Below are 21,818 nucleotides of genomic sequence, written 5' to 3' on the forward strand. Positions count from 1 at the left end.
GTAATAACGCAGATGAAGGGAGGGCGCTGTGATGGAGGGGGAGGCAGGTGCACTTGCTGGAGGTCGCAGCTCCGCTGCTCTGCACACGCTGGGAACACGGCCCGGCCCGGCCCGGCCCGGCCCATGGCGGAATGCGGCGGAGGCACGAAGGGCCTGAGGCGGCGGCTGCCCCCGGGGCCTCCGGCTCCGGCCCGCCCCCGTGGGGGCAGAGCCGGGGCTGGAAGTGACGCGGGCGGGCGGGGCTGGCAAGCGCTGATGGCGGAGGCCCCATGTTGATGTCCCCGGCGCCCTCCGCGTCTGTCTAGGTAAGGGGCCCTCCCGGGCCGGGCCGGGGGGCACGGGCAGGTCTGACACCCTCTTCTCTGCCGGCCTTCGGCAGCCCCTGGGGCGGGCGGGGCCGTTAGGCCGTGGGCCTCAGTCCTGCGCAACTGGGAACTCGCCCCCCCCCCGCCCCCCCAGCTGCTTGGGCCGGGCGCAGTCGGGAGGGGAGAAGCGGGGGAGCGGCGGCCTTGCGGGGTGCGCGGGGCCCGGTCGGCCGTGCTGTGGGAGGCGGCGGGGCCCCCTCCCCTCCCCCGCCGCAGCGGCCAGCGCATTGTGAAGGCCCGGGGCAAAGGTGATCGGCGGCGGGCAGGTGAGGCCGCGGCGGCCGTTGACGGGGCAGGGGCGGGGCGGGAGGCGGCGAGGCGCAGGCCGGCCCCGCGGAGCCGGGGGAGGGCAGGGCGGGTAAGGGCCGGGGTGTGGGCTGCGCCCGGTCCAGTCCCGTCCCGCCGGGACGGCGGCTGGAGGGCTCCGGGGGGAGCTGGCTGGGGCGGTGCGGCTCGCCCTGCTCGTGTTTTTCCTGCCTGACGAGCTTTTCTTCCCTCCGTCCTTTTCGGTGCGTAAAACCAAAATACGTCGCTCAGCCTCCCCGAGGGAATCGCTTGTCGTGTCAGTAATGAAGCGTAAGCGTAGCTCTTCCTCCTCCTCCTCTCCCGTTTCCCAAGCGGTAGCTGTGAGTTAAGTAAGCAAGCAGCCAGCATCCCCTAAACTATCCTTGAACTGTAAGTAGATCTCAGCTTCACCTAAGCGCCGGGGATTTTCCTGCTGGAGAACAGTAATCCCAAAGGATTCTGCTGGTCTGTACAAATTCAGATTTGTGAATAGTTTTGCTTTGGGCTTGAAAACCAGCCTCCCTTTACTGGTTTCACTAAGGCTGGTACTTGACTGTGGTAGCTAGCAACCAGTGTGCAGAAATGAAAGGTTGAGGAGTTTTTTTTCGTTTGTTTGGTTTTTGTGCTTAGAATAAACTATGTAATTTTAGAAAGAGGCTTATTTTAAAAGAAGTTAAATTCAATTGGTTTTGTTATTAATGCTTTGTTTACTCTTTTTGTACTTATCATGGGTAATGAAAACTTGAACAGGCTGATTCATGTCAATATTATTTGGCTTCAGGTACTGTCACTGTAAACATTTCTACTGAATTACTAAAAATGAATGAATTCGTTTCACTTCAAAGATTAAGGCTATTCTATTTATTTTAGAATTGTAGAAACTGCTGCTCCATACCATTTATAGTTCAGAGTGAATTTGAGAGATGTCCTGTATGTAATCATCTGTTTTGAGAGGTGTGGGAGTTTTCAGGGTTTTACTATGCCATAAAATTTCCTATGCTCTTTTGGACTCTGAAGCTAGATAACATAGGATTTATGTGTACCCTGTTGTCTCTCAAAAGCTGTCTTTCCATCTTTACTCAATTTCTTGCTTGTGTAAATTCCTGGTTTTGTCCTTTATATCTGTTAATCTTCACAAGCTTGGCATCTTGTCTTATTACTTGTGTTGTTCAGGGTACAAAACAGCTTTTTACTTAACATCTAGTATATCAAAGTAATGTCGTGGCTACCCGTATGAACTCCATGTGTTACGCAAAATTGGGCGGTAATAAGCTTAAAACGTTGAGGGCTTAAACCTAAAATAATCCCTGTTTACCTTTTCCTTGTTTTGAATTACGAATACCTGTTTACTTCAGAGCACATTTCATTTCAGAAAACATGAGCTCTTTGCTACTTATTTTTTAACTGGCAAAAAGAAATTTTAAAAGGCTGTAGGAAATACACAGGCAGCCTTTGATCTTTGGACTTCTTGAGACTTGCAGTGGCCCATCCCTTTTTGGGATTGGTTTCTGCACGTATCTTCAATAAAAGTAATATATTATGCCATTACATAGATTATATTGGCAGTTATCTCATTCAAGATGCGAATTTGCTTGGTCAGTATAAATTTACTTCTCATAGCAATTACAAAAATAGGATGGCTCATCTTTCTAGAAAAGTGTTATATATTTAGGGCTCCAAACCTCATAATATCAAATCTTTCGACAAACTTTTGATTGTACAATTTTTGATTGAAAACAAACTCTTGAAGTTTTTCAGTTGCCCATCTTACATTTTTGGCTGATGTTGCCGAATGGGAGGAAGGGACATTCTTGTTCTGTTTGTGAATCATCATGCATTGCTGTAGTTTTTAGCACTCTGTCCTGAATGAGGTGATGAATGGAAAGCATGATTAAAAGCTTTTGCAGTCCAACTGAGTAGTGTTAATCCCTCAAACTGCATGCATACCTAAATATTCCCGCTATTGGTGAAGTCCATTGTTGATGGTAATGAAGCTAAACATACAGGGCTGGGAGCTTATGTGTTATGGTGAGAACAGTAAAAGGTGCTCACAGACTGCTAAACTGAGGCAAGGGAACTCTTTTGAAGAAGAAGGAAGAAAACCCAAACAACCTCAAGCAAAACCATCCTGTTTATCTAAACTTTCTTGTTTTTTAAAAACGTCTTAAAATGGAACTTTGTTACTTTCACTGAGAGGGAACAAAAAATTTCGTATATGAAAATGCTGTGAAAAGCACTGAGCAGTACAAATTCTGAGAAAAGTTTAAAGTGGGGAGCTATGGAGCTTTGTTTTTCCTCCCCTGCCACATCCACAGCCATTAAGAATATTTCATCAAGTAAGAATCGTGCTTTGTTTTCACACCACCGCTTTTATTTCCCACTTTCTGCCACTGTATCTGAGATTATAATGCTGGGGGCATTCAGCTAAACAGTGCTTTCTCTCCATCTTGATGTCATCGCTGAAATGGCTGCCCTTTTATTCCGAGAGGTGATTGTTTTGGAGTGCTACTGAGGCAGTGCACTTTGGTGGTCTTGGTCTGTAGCTATCTGTTTTCAGAAGAGAGGAACTAATTGTTAGGTTTCTCTGTCTTGTCTATTTCAAATACATTAATTTTTGAAACTTAACTCATTTTTCCACTATATTAAAGTATCAACTTTTACAGTTTTGTTAACAGATCAAGCATGTCGTCCTTTCAAGAAGTTCCGTCTTCGGCTAATGCTTTGCAGACTTCCAATTTTGCACATGTGATTTTTCAAAATGTGGCAAAAAGTTACCTTCCAAACACACACCTTGAATGTCACTACACTCTGACCCAGTTTATCCATCCTCATCAGAAAGACTGGGTTGGCATTTTCAAGGTAAGTAAAGTTTGTTCTGTTGCTATTTCTCAAATGTTTGCTGTCTTCTCTCTTACCAGTTAAAAAAAAATTAAATTACAACTGCAGTAAAAGCTCTCTCGTAAACTTAAGTAATGTCTAGGTTTCTGCTATTAGAGTATGAGTTTCATAACAAAGATCAAACTGGAGATCAAAACTGGAGGAATGAGTACACTTCAAGTCTGATGGAGTAAAGGAAAGGTATGTTGTGTTAGTGTTGTGGAGATAATTTGAGAAGAGATGCGTGGGCATGGAGTGACATTGTGAGCAGGACTATATGAGGAGTGTGAGCCGTAGTGTGAAATGTGTGTGGAAAGAATAAAAACTAAGCTGGAGATATCCTGACCCATCTCCCTGACTCATTTTTGTTGCTAGAACAGGCTGAGCAATATAGATCACTAAAATTTATCCAAAACAGACCTTTGAATAAAGAAGGAGCGAGACCACATCGAAGTTATTTGGAGTTATTTTATAAGGTTAATAAAGTTTTATTTATGATATTAGAAATTGGTAAATTCTTGTATTTGCTTCTATTTAAAACCTTAGTCTATGTTTCTTTGTCAGGATAGCTCCTAGTAGATGATGCTTAAATTTACTTGAATAGTTAATAGTTTTGACCCCAGCTTTAAAGAAGTGATGCTTTGGCAGTGGGGAAAGGGTAAGACTATCTCGGTACTGGAGGACCTTTCCCTTAGAACTGTCCATTGTTTAAGAATGTAAATGCGTGACTTCATTGTAATCTGCAGATCACCAATGGATTGTTAGTCTTTATTCAGGATAAATTACTCTCCTGCAAAATAGAAGTACTGTGCTCTGTAACAAAGCAGCAGCATTTTTAATGCTATATGCAGTGCCTGTACAGTCACTGAATTGCGCAAAGAAGGCATTGATGTACAAAGAGGCACATTTCTCTAGTGGGAAGATTTTAAAAATATGTGTGTATATATATCTTGATTATCTACAAAGTTTAGACAAGTAGTATAACTGAGCACACTTGAATGTTTAGTTAATGGCATTAATGAAACTTTAAATATCAAAACTTTTTTAAGAGGGTGCTGTTCATATTACATATGAGAATTTTGAAATTATTTAACTTGAGAAGTGAATGTTGTGGCTTTGTCTGTTGATCTAAGGGAGGGAGGCAATCAGAACCCTAAAAAAACTAATTAGGAAAATAAAAAAGCGTGAAACAGTTTTTCAGTGGCTACATGAAATGCTTAGTACAGTGTACAGGTATCTTTGATTTCATCTTGACTGTGATGATAGATTTTTGTAAAATATTGAGGTATGAGTTTTTATTTAGCAGTGGCAGGTATATACAGCTTTGGCAGTCACTTGAAGAACACGTTGAGCTGGTATAAGGTAGTACTACTGCAGAAAGAAACATCTTTTATGCAGGGTGGCTTATTTCGTGTACTTCCTTTCCTTTATGTGAAACAAGTTTTTGTGTGATGAATCAAATCAGGGAACTGATTGAGGTCAAGACCAACATTTTGGGACTGGATTTTTTAAAATGGACTTCCCCAACTGAATTTCCAGTTCACCTAATTCTCATACAAGGGAAGGAAGCATTGAGAGTGGGGAAAAGGATGAGAATTTCTTCTTTGTGATTGTCAGTTTATACTTAGTTAAGTGTTAGGAATATACTGTCTTAGTATAGTTATGGTACAGTGAGTTAAATGGAGCCAGGTGTCCAACTGTATCTGTGGCTACAAATATGGGTCTGTATGAGTAATATTTACAGTAAAATAAATTGTGAAAATATAGCCATCTTGGGATAGATAATAGACAAAAAGTTGTACTATACTGTGATCTGAGTGTAAAATGAGTGACTTCTAGAGAACTGATTGTTCCTGGACAATCAACACCTGGAGGTGGTTTGAAAACTGATGAAACAGCGTTTTTTTCAGTTACCTTTCTAAAACAGGTAAGAAGGATGTGAAGGATGCGATACATGTTTAGTAAAGTGATTTTCAGCATTTAAAAAAACCAAATCTTGACTTATGAGAACAATAATTAATGGCCTTCTGTATTGGCCTAGTGTGCAGGGAAAGCAAAGGTTCTGTGAGAAAACTCAAAGCATCAATTCATTGACTGTTCATGTAGTGGGAGAAGTCCTCCTTGTCTTTCTGAGGTGAATAAATTGCTTAGAAAACAAATCTGTTTAAGTTGGTATTATCATTTAACCTTTGCCTGGAATTGCACAGAAAGTTACTAGTGTTGTAACAGTGAATACTGGACAGAGGCATCTAGTTTAAAAACAAACACCCCGCCCTACCCCCCATCCCCACCAAAAAAACCTAGTGATAATTTCAGATTAGTACAGAAAATAAGTATGGAATAAGATTTTTTCCTGTGGGTGTTTGGTTTGGTTCCTGCTGTGTAATTGTTTTTGGTTCTGTTTACTTTTGTTCCATTTTAGGGATCAGTGCCTTCAGCTGCATTCTGTCCTGTGTTTGCTCAACTAGTTAGCTAAGAATTTTTTTTATTGCACTGAACAAAATCTATAGGTACCTTTTTAAGTGAGTGGTTTTCATTTAGGTTGCAAGTCCAAGTCCATTTCATCAGCAGCAATGTTGTTTTGAGTAGCTACTGGTTATTTCTATCTTTATATTATCCTGTTTGTTTTGTTAGTCCAGCTGTTTGTGCAGCTGTACAGTGAAATGGATCGGGGAAGTGATCTGCCAGAAAAATATGACTCCTCCTCCCCCAGCTTTTACCACCTTATTTCACAACTGGTTTGGTTCAACTTGATCACTGTGTGAAGCAATGGGTGATTGTGCTGTCATCAGTGTGATGGAAACAAGGTGTGTGGGAGATAGGCTACACCTACTTTATTGGCATGGCTGCTTAATGTGGGATGACAATCGAAGCTTCTCTTTCAAATCTTTTTAAAAGTTCTGAAGAACAGGTTTTAAGGGTTTGGTTTGTCACTTTGTTTCCTTTTTAAAATAGAAATGAAGCTGATAGTTCCAGAAGCAATATACTGACAATTTCTAGCTTGTGAGTTTTTCAGTATTTCCATAGTATACACTACATGTCTAATAGTCTCTTTTCATTCCATGTACATTTGCATTTGTGATTGTTGTAGTTGCCATTAGCATTGTGCAGCTTACGTGAAAAAGCGTTGCTAGAAATGGAATCCTTAGTAGGAGCCATAAATTACTTATAAGAGTTTCTTTTTGTGTGTCTTACTGTGGTTGTTTATTAATTTATGTATTTATTCCAGAACTTAATTTTGCTCTTCATTATATCAGTCTTTTCCACCTGGTATGCATTCTTTTTTACTTGCTAAACTTAATGCTTGTGTTTTCCCCCCCTCTCTACAAATGTTTCCAATTTTCAGTGTCTACTGAGTATTGGCTTCTATTTTGTATTGAAAAGATAATGGCTTCAGTGAAAGGTACCACAGCAGGTTTCTTCAATTTCACAGTTGTTTATTACCTTCTCATGGATATTTTACAAAGCAACTTAAAATAAGGATTCAAGGCAAGGTAAAGTCCTGCTTTCCTGTTCTCCATTAGAGGCATCAAAAGGTCTTGTTGGGAGGTAGAACAGGTCTGGAGCTACAGACATGAGCTAGGGATTTGTGGCATACAACAGGATGAAAACCAACTAAATAAATTTGCAATTTATTATCGATTATATATCAGTTCTTCTGAATAAATAACAATTCTTCTAAAACTTAACAGGTTTTGCAACTTCTTTACATATGCTGTAGATGAAATGTATTTTTGTTGTTCCCAGTGTGATTGAAGTTGCTAAATGTTCAACTTTTGTGATGCTGAGCGTAAGGCATTTGGTGGTGGCGGTAGGAGGTTTAAAACTGTTTCCATGAAAGTAATTTTCTGTCGTATAGAAAAATGCAAACCCAGTGTTGATAAACTGAAAGGGTAATGTTGCATATAGGAGAATTCTTTCAGATGTACCAGTTTTCTTACAAGCTAGGTGTATCTAAAGGGGTCCACTACTTTTGGGATTGGACTTTTGGCAAAAACTTGGAAGGGATTTAATGTACAATAATGAAGATGATGTTGCCCTTCACAGCACAAGTTCTGAATATGCAGTATTTGTATTCTTTTTGCATATATTTATCTTTCTTTTTCTTCCTTGCCCTTTGCAGGACACTTAAAACCAGGTTTTAACTCAGTCTTCAAATCTGTTGTCTTTCATAGGTATTATTTCTTTTTGCTTTTATGACATTCTGGAGGGTAATTTGTAATCAGGTGCCAAAAGGTTTTGATGTTTGTTACAGGGGGAGGAAAAAAAAAAGGCAGTTTTACAGATAAGTACTAGTCTAGTACTTGGCATGGACATCCTGAGCCCAAGTCCCTCTTAATGTAGTTTTATGGGAACCAGAATTTGAGATCAGCTTTCCCACTAGTGAGGGTTTCTTTTCAGAAGAACCTGCTGGTTCCTAGTGTGGAGTCAAAGGGGAGAAGGCTTATCATTCTTGATTGATTTCATAGGAGGTCTGTGCTCCCAGAATGATCTAAGACCAGTGTCCCTTCTTTATTCTTCTCAGCTTTTCTCTGATTAATCAAAATCTAGAGATGCCCTTAGAGTAATCCAAGTCTAAACCTTTGAAATGAGGAAAAATAATTAATGTGTACTACATCTGGTTGCAAAAGCGGTCTATCTATCTGGGGGAAGTCTGCATCTTGTGACTTATTTCACAATAAAGTGAAATAATCATAAGGCTGTATGATAATTTTTGTATTATTAATGCATAATGTCCAGATTTTCAGATGTGTTTGGAAAACTTGCTTGGCTTTTAGGAAGCAGATCTTATCCCTCTGTCTAGGACCTATGTGTGCAAATAGGACTGACTGATGTTCAGTATACAAGGGAGGCAGGTTTACTGTATATCTCAAAGGCACAAGGAAAGAATGTTATGGGCATAATAAAAGATATTGCTTCAAGAGAGTAGCGTTAAAGGTGTGGGTGTTTGTGGGGTGTATCCTAATACTTTCCGGGTTTCTGAAGATTTAATTTTGCTGAGGCCAGCATGCTGGGAAGACCTGTGATATCAGCAGGTCATCTTACATATGTTAGGCTAATGGATTTGGTCTTGCTGTGTGTGTCATTAATTAACTATTGCGTCAAAACTTTTCCTCAGTTTTAGTTGGTATATTTTTCTAAGTAATCTGCATTACCATTCTTGTAGAATGTTGACTTAAGTTATAGACGTGCTTTGGTATTGACTACCTCAACATGCTTCTAGAGAGGAAAAGGAAATATTTTATTTCTTAATGTCCACATTTTTAATATCTGCAACTTAAAAATGATGATCTGATGTTCTGATAACATATAGAAGAACTAAATAATCAGGACTGGGAAGATCTTAGTAACTTGTTTGAACACAAGAAGTACCTGCTTTGAGAGACAACTCAGTATTTAGGGGGTCACACAGTGCAGTACCTGTATTTACATGCAGCTTCTTTGCTGTCTTTTCAGTGTACTGATTTAATAGCAAACCTCAGAATTAACATGTCTGTGGTCAAGAACTTCTATAACAGAATTTAACAGTGGATTTGATGGACACATAAGAAATAGCTTGGTGTTTGTGTTTTATTGAGGCAATGTATCTATTATTTTTTTATAGTGCTCTCAGTTGTTATTTGCAGTCCAAAGGAGACCAAACAGGACAACTTGTGTGAGTCATTTCAATGTCCTGATTTTGTTGTAGATTGATTTTATTTATTTATCGTTTTAAAGACACCAATTACTTCCATATATACAGATCATGTTATGAAGTATAGGCAACAGCTGGATGTCTTATTGACCACATGCATATAGAGGTACGTTTTCTGGCATGGAACCATCATTGCAGAGCAGGGCATGATAGATGCAGGAATGTGTACTGAACAGTATGTCCTGTTAAACTAGTTAGGAATAGAATTATTGGAATGCGGAATGTGTTCAGAATTGATATATCCATGAATTGGGATGATGCTGTTGGTTTCTGCTTTACCTTCTTTGGAAAGACATGTTGTAAAGAACTGAGATAATATTTTTCTTCAAAAAAAAAAGTCTATGGCAGTATTGTTCACTGTTTTTATACTAGATGAAAAGAAGGATAATCTGGGTTTATGTGTTACATGTGACAAGAAATTTTGACATTTAATTCCAGGTGTCATTAATTTTCTAAAAATATTTGCTGTGTTAGGGTCTGTATGGTCAGAGACAGAATTGGCATAACAAAGTAGTCAGTGGCTGGTAACAATTTTGAAGTAAAAGATTGTGCTAATTCATAGTTTTCATGAAATGTGATAGTTAATAAATATTTCACTTAGGTCCCACCCACCTTTTTAAAACACATTTTCATGCTTTTTTCTTAAACAGTAAGTTTGTTACTCTTTGATCTGTCATAACATTTCCTTGGACAGTCATTTACATATGTAACAAGTTTTCTTTTAGAGACTTCGTATTGTTTCTATATTAATTTTGATTTATACCTAGTAGGAGAGAAAGTTGATCCTATGGTCTAGGTACTCTGTCAATGTCATTTTGGCATATTCCTCTGAACTGTGAGCTAGAAATACAACCAACGATAGATGATGATAGGTTAGGATCCTGATATTTCCTTGATATTGCAACAAATACCATATGTTCTCAATAGCCCAAGTTAAAAGATTGTATGTGTTTGTAACATTCAGCAGAGATGGACTTCATCAGGTCTGGGCATTAGGGAACATCTTAAGATTACAGCCTTTCATAGAGTCTAGAGTACCTTGCAGCCATCTTCTATTCCAGAAACATTTCAGCTTTAGGGCTTCTGCTGTCTAACAAATTTTTATCTTAGTGTGGGTAGCAAGGTCATGTCTGAAGTGAGGTCTTAAATGGCTTGGGCTGAGGTAAGTCAAAGATGCACATGGTATAAGGTGATCACAAACAGTAAAAAACCCAAGGTTGTTTACTTATTTTGAAATGTCTATGCCTTAAGGTTATTGAAGTGTATTTAATACTTCAGTAAGTATTTTTCCTCATGTCTGTGTTCTGAAATTTTTTGTACAGTTTGATTCTTTCAGAATTGGCATCTAGTATTATTATTTGGTAATGATTCATGTGTTCAAAAGTATATCACATCAGCAGTATGTTAGTGTTAACAGTAAACTATCGGTATTTTGCCTGCTGTGAGCTTCACTGCCATGACATGTTTTAACTTTTCCATCTGTTAATTGGTTTATAAGAACTCATTACCTGTAGCTGCCTGTTGTAGGCTGTTAGAGGCTACAGTAGCACTAGAACTACTGCGACTTTCAAGTAATGTTACTTGAACTCAAGGTTATGGCACAAACCAAGGCTGCTGTGGAGAAATCACTTCCTAGGATACTGGGCCCAATTGTATTTTGCTTAGACCCCTGTATTCTGGGTCAAAATAACTGTTTCTTACCATGGGAAATATGTAAATACTGCTGACTTACTGTTGTCAGTAATAATTATAATGTATGCTCAAAGCCTTATCTACTCACTGTAATTTTGCATCTTTTAGTTTATTGTCTTCTTGCAGCACTTAGGGTGCTTTGCCAGATTACTTTCTAAACTATGTAATTTACCTTTTGAATTACAAAAACAACATAATTTTTACTCTGAAGAGTTTCGTGGTTTGGGTTGTAGTGTGGCTTTTGTTTTTGTATTTTGGTTTGTTGAGTGGTTTGTTTTTTTTTTTTCTTTAAATTGGGTCATATTAGGTGTTTACAACAAAGGCTCATTTGTTCTGCCATAGTTGGTTCAGCTAAACAGGTGTTTGCTGGGTTTACTTCTTTGTTTTGCTGATGTTAATACATGTGTTGTATAGATAGACACTCTTAATGCAGCAGAATGAATGCTCCTGTTCTGACAGTTGCATAACAAGTTTCTGAGGCCAGGGAAGAAATTGCCAAGTGATATTCCCTTACAGTGATGTTTCTTCAGAGTGCTCTCAGGATTGAGTTAACTGACTCTATCAAGGTGTTATGAAAGGAAAGAAATTGAACAAAGTAGAAAAACAGAAGTGTTTATTTTTCAAATTAATCTGAAACTCAAGAAATTGAAAATGAAGTTTGAAATAATTTTTATGTTACAAAGTGCTGTTGTAAGGCAGAGCTTTCTTCTTAGAAAAGCTTACACTCCTTGTAAGATGAATCAGATGAGAGTTAAGGAGATGCAGTGAAATAAAATGGTTATTATTTTTCCTCAGTAATGTATTTGGTAAGTCATTATTGGCATACAGACAGGCACACAAATTTGTGCTTCTCCCTCATTTATTTTTCTAGTCAGGTGATTTTCCTTTAGCTATTTTGTGGAAATTTACTGTGGGTAAAATGTAAATATGGGGAAGCTAATTGCACTGTGTGGCATTTCAGTAAGAAAGGGGCTTGTATGTCTGGGGCAACATAGAAGAAGAAAAAACGTTCATGATGACTACATGCCTGTTTATTAGTAGAAGGAAAACCTGTCTGGTATGAGTATTGTGGACAGTTGAGTTGTCTGTACTTGCCCAGCCAAATTGCAGAGCGCTTGGTGTTAGACATCTTAACCTTTACCAGACTCCCACATTTTCACTGGGACTACACTGTCGGTTTATATGACTAAAAAGTAGTTTATGATATTCTAAACTGAAATAAGCCTTTTTGCTCTAAAGGAGGAAAAAGGAATTCAGTGAATGGATTACTCTGTAATGACTTACTAAAGCTTTTCATTTTATGGAGGGAGAATTAAACACAGTGAGGTTTGAGTAATACATTGTTTGTACATAATAACATAATCTGGATGTGATGTTTTTGTAGCAGACATGTTTAGTCATGTTTTTGGTTTAAAAACATGGGTTGAGAAGGTGAAAGTAGGGTTTGATTTCTGGGTTGTTCTGGTGATTAACATCTGAAAAGAAAGAGTGTTGGAATTTCTGCACAGCCTTCTAGTTAATACATGGATTTCTGAGTGGAGTTTGTGAGCATTAAATGTAGCAAAATGAAGAAGATAGAAGATTGTGTCAAATACGAGGTTCGCAGAGACTTTAATTCTAACACATTGGGGTTTTTTTCTGCTTAGGGGAGTTGTATCTAAGTCTTATGTGCTCTTTTGTCTAAGAAATAAGGATGTTAGTATTTTTGGAGTTTTTAAACTGGGCAACATGTTTTCAGAGTTTTTAAGGAATTAATTGAAAGCAATGGTATTGACACAGCCAGTCAGTGCATCAGATGATGAACTTGAGTTTAGAGTTTACATGTCTTGTATATAGTTTGACAGATCATTCTCCTTTTTCCTTCTCTGCACTTCATGTTTTGTGCTGAAGATCTTGTGTAATTTGTAATGTTTGTGTGCATGAATGTGGATATTGTAATGTCTGCCATTACTGTGCCAAGTTTTTAAATTAGACTAGTAAACTGTGCCACTTGGACGACTCCTGGCTCACAGAAAGTTTCACAGTGTGTTCTATTGAAATTTCTCGTTTAAGATTTCTGATGGTAAGAAAGTACTGGAGTGCATTTGCTTCAGCTTTAGCACTTTGATTGGAGCTTGGTTTTATGTTAGTAGTTTACAATACTGTTTGTTTGGTGTGGTGTTGTTTTTTTTAATTGGTATGTGAGGTTATTTTCATTAGAGGAATTCCAACTGAGCTTTTGTACAACGAAGACTGTAGATGTTTTGATCCAGATACTGTTTCACTTGAGTTACTTTCTTTTTGAAAGTGTTTTTCTAATTTTTTAGTAATTTTTTTTGAGTCAAATGCTCTTCCAGTTAACAGTGTCAAGGAAAAAGCATATTCTGAAAGTATTTGTATCTGGATTCATTCTAATTAAAGTGGTGGTGGGTTTTTTTTTAAAGTTTGGTTTCTTGGTACATCTGAATATATTATTCATTGCAAAATTGGACTATAACTTCACATGAGGTTTAAACAGGAATTAAATGTGGATTTCCCCATGTTTCCCCTAATTTCTAGTGTTTTATCAGCTTTTATGTTGTAACTATTAATATAAATAAATATGCTTGTGGCTGAAGTAGTTAGATCATAAATTTCTAGAACTTGGTTAGTAAATGAAGGAAACGAGATGAAACTATGTAATCAGATTTTAAATATATTTTTATAATGGATATAATTTCTTGAAGTGACTATTCTTTTTCATTGTTACCGAAATTCCAACACATAAATGTAACAATCTTTCTTACAAGCATTTGTGTTTTTTCTGGAATGTTTTAATGAATACAGGTGCTCACTGTTAGTCATATCAGATGTTTTGGCAGTTGATATAGTCAAACTCTTCTTACAGGCCTTAAATTTTTCTCTGTAACAGTGGAAGACTTTGCACTTTGTCTACCTTTGTTTCTGATGTGTTGTGCCAGTGTTGTTATTTTTACATTTTCTTATTTTTTTAAATAGAAATAATACTGCAAGATGCTAGTAAATGAAATACCTAACCATTCATTTCCATTTTCTACTGTTGTTAAATTGTTGGTGTTTTGTTTGTTTTAAACTTTGAGGCAACTAGAGTATATGTGAAAAAGGGAAGAATAGCAGACACAAATTTGTGATAAAAATTCTATGGAGCATTTAAATAGCATCTGCATTTACTTTTTTAACATACATTTACGTTCCAGTAGAGTACTGGAGAGAGTCTGGACACAAACTAGAGTGGCCCTGCTTCTTTCTGCTTTCATGTTGAGGGATTCTGAAATACTGGAGAATTTATCTGCTTCTAATTATTAATTTCCAGGTCTAACATAAAGTCTGCATTTTTCTTCTACTATGTTACCACTCTGGGATTTTCCTGGAGACTTCTGTATAGATAAGCTTGGAAATATGAGTAATCAAAACAGATTTAGGATTGGATTTTTTTTTTCACAGAGTAGATTCTGTGTTCCTGCTTTTTCAGTGCAAGTACAATGGGGTTAAAGGAACCACATCACCCCAAGAACTTGAACATCAGCTGCCAAAGCTTTTGTGAGGTGGCAGGGTAACCTTTATCTGCTACTTGAACATTTTTCTATGGAGAAAATTTTTTCTGGAAAGACTAGGATTAATGTATCTGCTTTTAGCTTAACAAAACATACCTTTAAGTTTTCAAAGTATGAAATTAAGGAATATGCTGGCCAGGTGGACTCTGTTCTCAGGTACTGCTACCTCCAATTCTATAGCTTTCACAGGGAGTGTCATTTAAGTAACTGAAATACGCAGTTTCTTAAAACTGCATATGCAATAAGTAAATACATTTATTCTTTAAAATATTCTCTGTTTTTCTTCAGTATACACTACTGATTGATACTATTTACCCTATGCTAACTCTATTTAACAACACCTACCTGTTGAATCATTTGATTTCTTGAATCCTGCACTGTTACCAGGAAGATACACAAAGCACAAATTCTTATGTTTATGAGAAAAGCTTTGACTGGCCCTTTTTCAGTATGTCCCAAGCAGAATTGTATGGACCAGTTGCTGTAATGGCCTCTTTAATGGAAAAAAAACCCCCACAACAGCAAACAAACAACAAAATCCTTACCAAGACGTTTGTCCTAAATAGCAAGTTTTCTCCTGTCAGTGTAGTGTACAATCTTCACAATAAACAGGTTTTTTGTGGGTGATTTGGACTCTTTTCTCCTTCTGGAGACTAACCTGGAAGATAGCCTGTATTAATTGTCTTAAGTTTTGTTGCTTTGATCAGCAGTCAGAGAAACAGTCTAAGTTTTCTGTTTCCTTTCATTAAAATGAAAATATTTTTTCCAAGCTAATATGCCTGATGAGAATGCTGTTCATTTTGCTTCCAGAGATGCAGTGTTTAGTGGTGGTTTTTTTTTTTTTTTCATGTAAAATCACAGTGGGACTTTTGACACATATTCCTGTCTTTCTTGTCATCATTTTCACTTTTTGTTGATTTCCTCTGGCACTTTTGCTGTTAGTTTTTGTTTATGTCATTTTTTTTCCCTTAAGCAATCTTAAAATTTCTTTAACCCTATTTTTAGGCAACTATTGGTTTTCCTTCTGAGCTGAAAGAAATATCTTTGTCAGAGGTCACATTGAGATAATTGCTGAGCCATCCAATGTCTATTTATAATCTTATAGCTGTGATAGTATCATCTGTTGCTCTAGAGAAGGTTATGACTGTGTAGGAGCATTTTATATTTCTGAATTACTGTGTACTTCATACTAGGTTTAATAAAGAGAATATTGTCAATAGATCTAAAATTTAAAAATAAAGGTTTCATTAAAACCTGATGATAGATTATTATTTTTTTTCTTAAAAGATCTAAATCCTAGACCTAAATCATCCATTACTTAATTTTATCTATATTTTCTTTTCAGCATATCATTACTCTGGTTTTGCTTTATGTTTCTGTTATTTAAGAAATAATCCTATGGAAATTAATGCTAATCATTGTTAAGTAGGAAAGACTATAAATAATGTTACTAAGTTAACCTGTTTTGCTGCAGAATCCATAAGCTTTCCTGTTTTAAATGTATGGAACTGCAAGGAAGATGAGATTTGTTCCTATTTCCTTCTCTGCACTGTTGTGTTTTGATGTGTGCAGCCTCTAGCAGGGAAGACTACTTCGTTGTTGTCTTCTGAAATCCTGTGCAGTGAAAAGAGCCATTGAGTAGTCCACACCTACTGATAACTTGCATGTGCCCCATTAAGAAATAAATGGACTGTCGTGATCATAAGAGTGTAAGATGGGAAGCTTAGGTAAGGGGAAGTGGGTGATGGGTGACAGGAAATAGGGGAAATTGCTGGATAAAATACGTGTGGGGTAAACTTCCCTGGCTGTTGCCCACTAGCTCTTGATGTGTCACAGTTCTCTCTTTACCAGTAGACCACAGATTAGAGTCACACTTGAAAATATGGCACCTGTTGAGAAACAGAGTTACTTTGTTCTGTACCAAATTACTTTTTTAGTTTGTATCAGTATTACTAAAACTTTAAATCACCTTAAAAAAAAAATCCTTATGTGGATTATTGTTAGAGGTGAAGTATTCATAAAAATAATTTCTGTTTTCAGAATAGATTATTAAATTAAAAATCAGCTTGTGATATCTAAAAAAAAAAAAAAAAAGCTACAATCCCAGAGAAAAATTGAATCGGAAGTTGAGTTGATCTTCTAGAGGGGCCAGTTTTGGTTTTATAGTAATTGGATTTTGTTCCTTCTCTCTGCGTTTTCCGAAGTGTTAATTATCAGAAGGAATTTTATTTTACTCCTGAAAATAGGGCCAGAATCAGTGTGTGTGATTGGTTTTTTAAACAGAATTGAAAACTAAGAGTAGGGTGAAAAGATTATTTCAGTTCTATACAGTATTTGTTCTGAACATAGTAATTCACTTTCCATTCCGAAATGAAAACAAGTTGGGGACTTTTCATTCATTGAGAACTATGTTTAAAAAGCTGTCTGCTTGCTTTATTTTAGGGTGGCAAGTAACGGCATTGGCTTTCCTTTTCTGAGGTAGAAGCAGGTTCAGTGAAAATGGGGTATTAGCATCTGAGTTAGGTTTGGAGACACGGCTAATGTAAAAACTTGCAAAATATTTTTCCCCTGAACTTCTATTGAGGAAAAATTGCTTTTAGCCCCTCCTCAGGTTACTGGAAGAGCTTTCATTGTTATTTCTGAGATACTTAACAGTGGGGGTATAACAACCCCAGGAAATCTCATTTCATTGACATCTTTAAAAGCTCCTTGGTAGAAGATACAGAAGTCTTCAAAATTATGGCTAAGAATAGGTTTAACATGTAGTAGGTGATTCCATTCTAGTGGATGCATCAAGACTCTGCACTGCTGCTCTCTAAAGAATGTTGCCTTAAAGAAGTGATTGTCCTTAGCAAAATAACAATTTCATCTGTTTTTGCAGTTGTTCATCCTTGTTTTTTAAGAATATGAAAAAGGTCTGGTCATCTAAGGCCAGTTATTTTTTTTTCCAAACGTTAGCTTTTTCCCACGCTTTATAATACAAAGTGAAGAAATGCAGTGGAGATCTATGGAAATAATATCTTGAGAACTTTTTTTTACTAATGCTAATTATGAATTTTCATATATGAAATATATGCCTCTATATGTACATAGCTGCTGTTGAATGACTTTCATTTCTATTTGTCTATCTAAACATGTTTTTTTTTTTTTTAAACTGACAACTTCTTAAAACCCCCAGTTCTTAGTGGTTTTAAAATACACTATTGCAGTGTATCCTTTATAAAGGAGGATTTGGTATGAACTTGAAGTTTAGAAGTCTTTTCTAATGGACTAATAGAAATTATAATTGGTAACTTCATCTTTCCTGTTCTTTTTTTTTTTTTTTTGTGTGTGTGTTTTTTTATCTTCCTCTTGAAATGCTGTCTTTCCTGATAAAAATGAGTAAACAATTTGTCCTCTTTTCTCTTTCCAAGACAGTATACCCAGTTATTGATAAATCATATTACACCTAGCTTTTGACAGTGGTTTTGGTATTTTATTTTTCTTTAGTCAGTGGATAAAACAAATACATTTCTTCTTCTCCTTGACTGTTATGTTGTTACTAATATCCATTGCTTTATAGTAGTTGCTTTGGGTTTCAGGTTTAGATGCCTGTATTTCAAGCTGCTTGGAATATGTTTCTTCAGAGGATAGCATTTCTTATTATATAGAACTACACTGTTTAGAAGAGTCTGAAAGCAGATATTTATTGAAGTTAGTGGGAACACTGCACTAACTTAGCTGAGTTAGATTTTCATGCATTTTTTTTTTTTTCTGTGCAGACATAGCATGTGTGTGTGAGAGAATTAGCATTCCAGTGAAATGCTGGTCTTTAGATATCGTAGAAGTCCAAAAAGTGCTAGTTTAACCCTGTCAGATGTGACCTTTTCAGTATAAGAGTGCTGTTTTTTCTTTCCTCCTTTTTGTTTTCTGATGAACCTGTTGGATTATGGACATGAAATAGCATTGACAGAACTTACACCAAGAAAATTTCACTATAAAAGTCAGAATTAGTATTTGTGTGTTTTTAATACAGTAATGTGTATCTTTATGAAAAAAAACCCACTACCAAATTGTAGTTTAATATATAGTGAAAACTGGTGTTTTAATTTATATAGACCCTTTTATTGCCTTAGACCCATTTATTGCCTTAGATAGGAAGCTTAACTAAATTGATACTAAATCTTTGACATGCTTGTTAAAATCTTCCTGATTTGTAAACATTAAGTATCTTTTTATTGCATGTTGAAGTGGAAATATGCGTATTATAGTATGTTGTAAAGGCCAGACCGTGCTATCTTAACTGTATAAGAAATTATTCTTCTTAAATGTTTTCTCTTTCTCATTTTTGTTGTGGTTTATTTTATATTAGGTTGGTTGGAGTACCGCAAGAGACTATTACACATTTCTTTGGTCACCTATGCCAGAAAATTATGTGGAAGGATCAACTGTTAACTGTGTGCTGACTTTTCAAGGTGAATATAAAGCAGCATCTAACTCTATTTTCCAGTCTACACAGCTTTTTAAATACTTACCAGTTCATTATAATGCTGGGGGTTGTGTAACAGTTCTAGACTTTTACAAACTAAATTGGAGGAGAATTTTCCATGCCTCAGTGTGTGAACTTCAGTCATGTTAGATGTCAAGGAAATTGTAAGGGCAAGTATGTGACTTGGTATGTTTTTACATAGTAATGGACATCATTCATGACTGATAGAGCAGCTCTGCTGGAAACCATTAAAATACAGAAAGTTACTTTCTTTAATCATCAACAGGGTTTTTTAATCTTTGTATCTCTTAACACATTGTGTCTTTACATTGCCTTTAGTCTCTGGACTTTAAACATCATTCTCATTGTAAAGTGATTTTTGTCAAATAGTAATGTAGATGGTGGTTTGGTGAAGTGTTAGAGCAGTCAAGAGAGTTGCAGAGGACCTTCTGACAGTGAGGAATTAATTAAAATGATTGAAGTTTTTAAGGAAAGAATAAAGAACAAACCAGAAAAAGTTACACCGCTGTACAAATTTATAGTATAACTGCATTTTCAACAATGTGTGGAGATCAGATCCTCTCCCTCCCCTTCACAATCTCAAAAAAGATCCAGCATGACAAATTAACAACACACAAGGAAGATCAAAATAAGATCTAGGTTCTATATAAAGGTGTGGAGTTACAAAGGTAAGAGCCATGCTCTTTTCATTATATAAAAAGGGACGATGGCTATGTATTGTGGGCTGGGGGGGTTTACATCTGACATTAGGAAGAACTTTTTTTACCAAGAGGCTGTAGTGCAGCACTTGAACAGGTATCCTTGGTTTGGAAGGATGGGAATTCCACACAGTTGCTTAGTCACAGCCATGGTAGTTTTACACTGGTGCTAATGGCAGTCTCTTGAGTGGGAAGTTGGACAAGGTGACCTTCAGAACTTCCTTCTGCCAGGTTTTTCAGCCTGGGAGAGGGAAATAATGGGAAATGACTGATGTCTGTAAAATCCATGGCATGAGTGGGTTATCCATTGTTCATTTTTAAAGAAGTAGGAGCCATTGATGTAAGCTAACAAGTGACAGAGATGATACTTGTATAACACATTCAGTATGCAGAATTTCTTACCACAGGACGTTATGAATGTCAAAAATCTACACACATTCAAAAAGTTAAAAGAACACCTCTATGAAACCCTTTTAATGCTGTTCTGCTTACTAATAGAATTTTATATACCATCATATGTTCTTTTTTTACTTTCCAGAGTTAGCTTAGTCTTTGTTTGTGTGTGTTTATTGCTTAAAATATGTAGAAAGAAGAATAGTTGAAATCCTGAAATGACTATTGTGTTAGCTTGTTGTCTTATTAAAGCTGCAAATAGTGATAGCTTGGATGAATTTACTATTCTTTCTCTTGCACCAAGTATTTTTTTCTGGTACTGTCAATGATGATCATATCCATGAGATCAGACCATTTTATAACATTGAAATCTTGAAAAGTCTGTGCGCTCTGTAGGAACTGGAAGGAAGTAATTAGTTTATTTTACAGTTATCAAAATTCCCTGAATGAATAAAATTGGGTTGGACTCGAATTAAAAGTGACCTAGAAACCTAAGATTCTACATGCTATTATCCGTCCTTTGTACTTAGAAGTTTTACCACATGTGAAGAGACCCGGTAATTCTGTCTTATCTGTTGCATTCCATGCTGACAGTCCTCTACTTTTACAGAGCTGCCAGATTTAATCTTCATTCAGACAGTCTCCTAGTTGTGTTTGGCAAGATATTTTAGTGCTGCTGAGATGGGATCAGTAGAGCTTACAGGAGCTTAATTAACTGAGATAAATACTAAATGTTGTGAGGCATGCTTTACATTTTTTTTTTTATGATCAAGTAGGTGTGCTGGAAGAAAATAATCAGGAATCTCTTCAGTGTATATTAGATACAAGAAAAAAGCCTTTAAGTAGTTTTAAAATCAGTTTGTCTGAACCAATATTAAAACTTGCTGGAGCTGCAAAGAAGATTGTTCTGAATTAATTTCTACATAGTGTCACTGTATTTAAGCATTGAATTAGGTAAACTGAACTGCAGTGCTATATATGAAAGTTTAGTCAGGTCCAAAAGCGCAGAATCCTGAGGTTTTGAGATGAAGATACTATTGTTTGAGCTACAATTAATAAAGACTGATGGAAACATGAAATGCTTGATACAAGTGCTGTCCATATATTAATAGCACATGTAACATTTTACCGTTTGTAAGAAAACCAGCTAAGAGTATTGGGAAAAGTCTTTCAGGAATAGGAAATAAAAGTTGTTGAATAGAAATTAATGGTAAAATTGGAAAGGGAGCAGACTGAATTGTAGTGAACTATGAAAAGAAATGGGTGACATCACCTGCTGGATTGAACATTGGGTTAGAGTTTATGATGCTAATATCATCCTCAAGCTGGCTAGGGTATCTGATAATTAGATGTTCTGAGTAAAACCAATTGTTTTTCTAATCACTAAACTGGTTAAGGTGTGGTTTCTTGCATTTACTAATACAGGTAAAAATACCATTACTTCTGGAAATGATTGTTTAACATTCACAGATATTACCAGGTGAATCCAGGTGATGCAAGAGGCTTGATGTTGAAGCTTTAGTGCACAACAGTTCAGTTGAATAGTCACACAGAAATTCTTCTGAAATAATTTGCTGGCAGCACACAGTATTACATAGCTATAAGAAAGATGACTTATTCTTACTTGGCAAAGTCTAGAAGAATTTTCTTTTCAATTAAAAAAAATAAACTCTTTGTTAAACTCCTCCTGCCCCTCTCTTCATACTTGCAGCTTGTTAATGTTGTATCATCCATGCAGAGCATTCCCATGCTTTGGCATTTAAAAATAGCAAA

At 36.7% G+C, this 21,818-nt stretch overlaps 1 protein-coding gene across 3 annotated transcripts in view; it reads left to right on the forward strand.

Moving 5' to 3' along the window:
• Positions 1-201: 201 nt before the first annotated feature.
• The window catches only part of TAX1BP1 (Tax1 binding protein 1), a 63,235-nt gene continuing 41,618 nt past the window's right edge, over positions 202-21,818 (forward strand). For all 3 annotated transcript variants that reach the window (XM_074900454.1, XM_074900455.1, XM_074900456.1), the window contains exons 1-3: positions 202-305; positions 3,314-3,509; positions 18,817-18,919. In XM_074900454.1, the coding sequence (XP_074756555.1) occupies positions 3,333-3,509; positions 18,817-18,919 (280 nt within the window). In that variant the 5' untranslated portion in view covers positions 202-305; positions 3,314-3,332. The remainder of the gene's footprint in view (positions 306-3,313; positions 3,510-18,816; positions 18,920-21,818) is intronic.

Source organism: Athene noctua, chromosome 2 (genome assembly GCF_965140245.1).
Source record: "Athene noctua chromosome 2, bAthNoc1.hap1.1, whole genome shotgun sequence".
Lineage (NCBI taxonomy): Eukaryota > Metazoa > Chordata > Aves > Strigiformes > Strigidae > Athene > Athene noctua.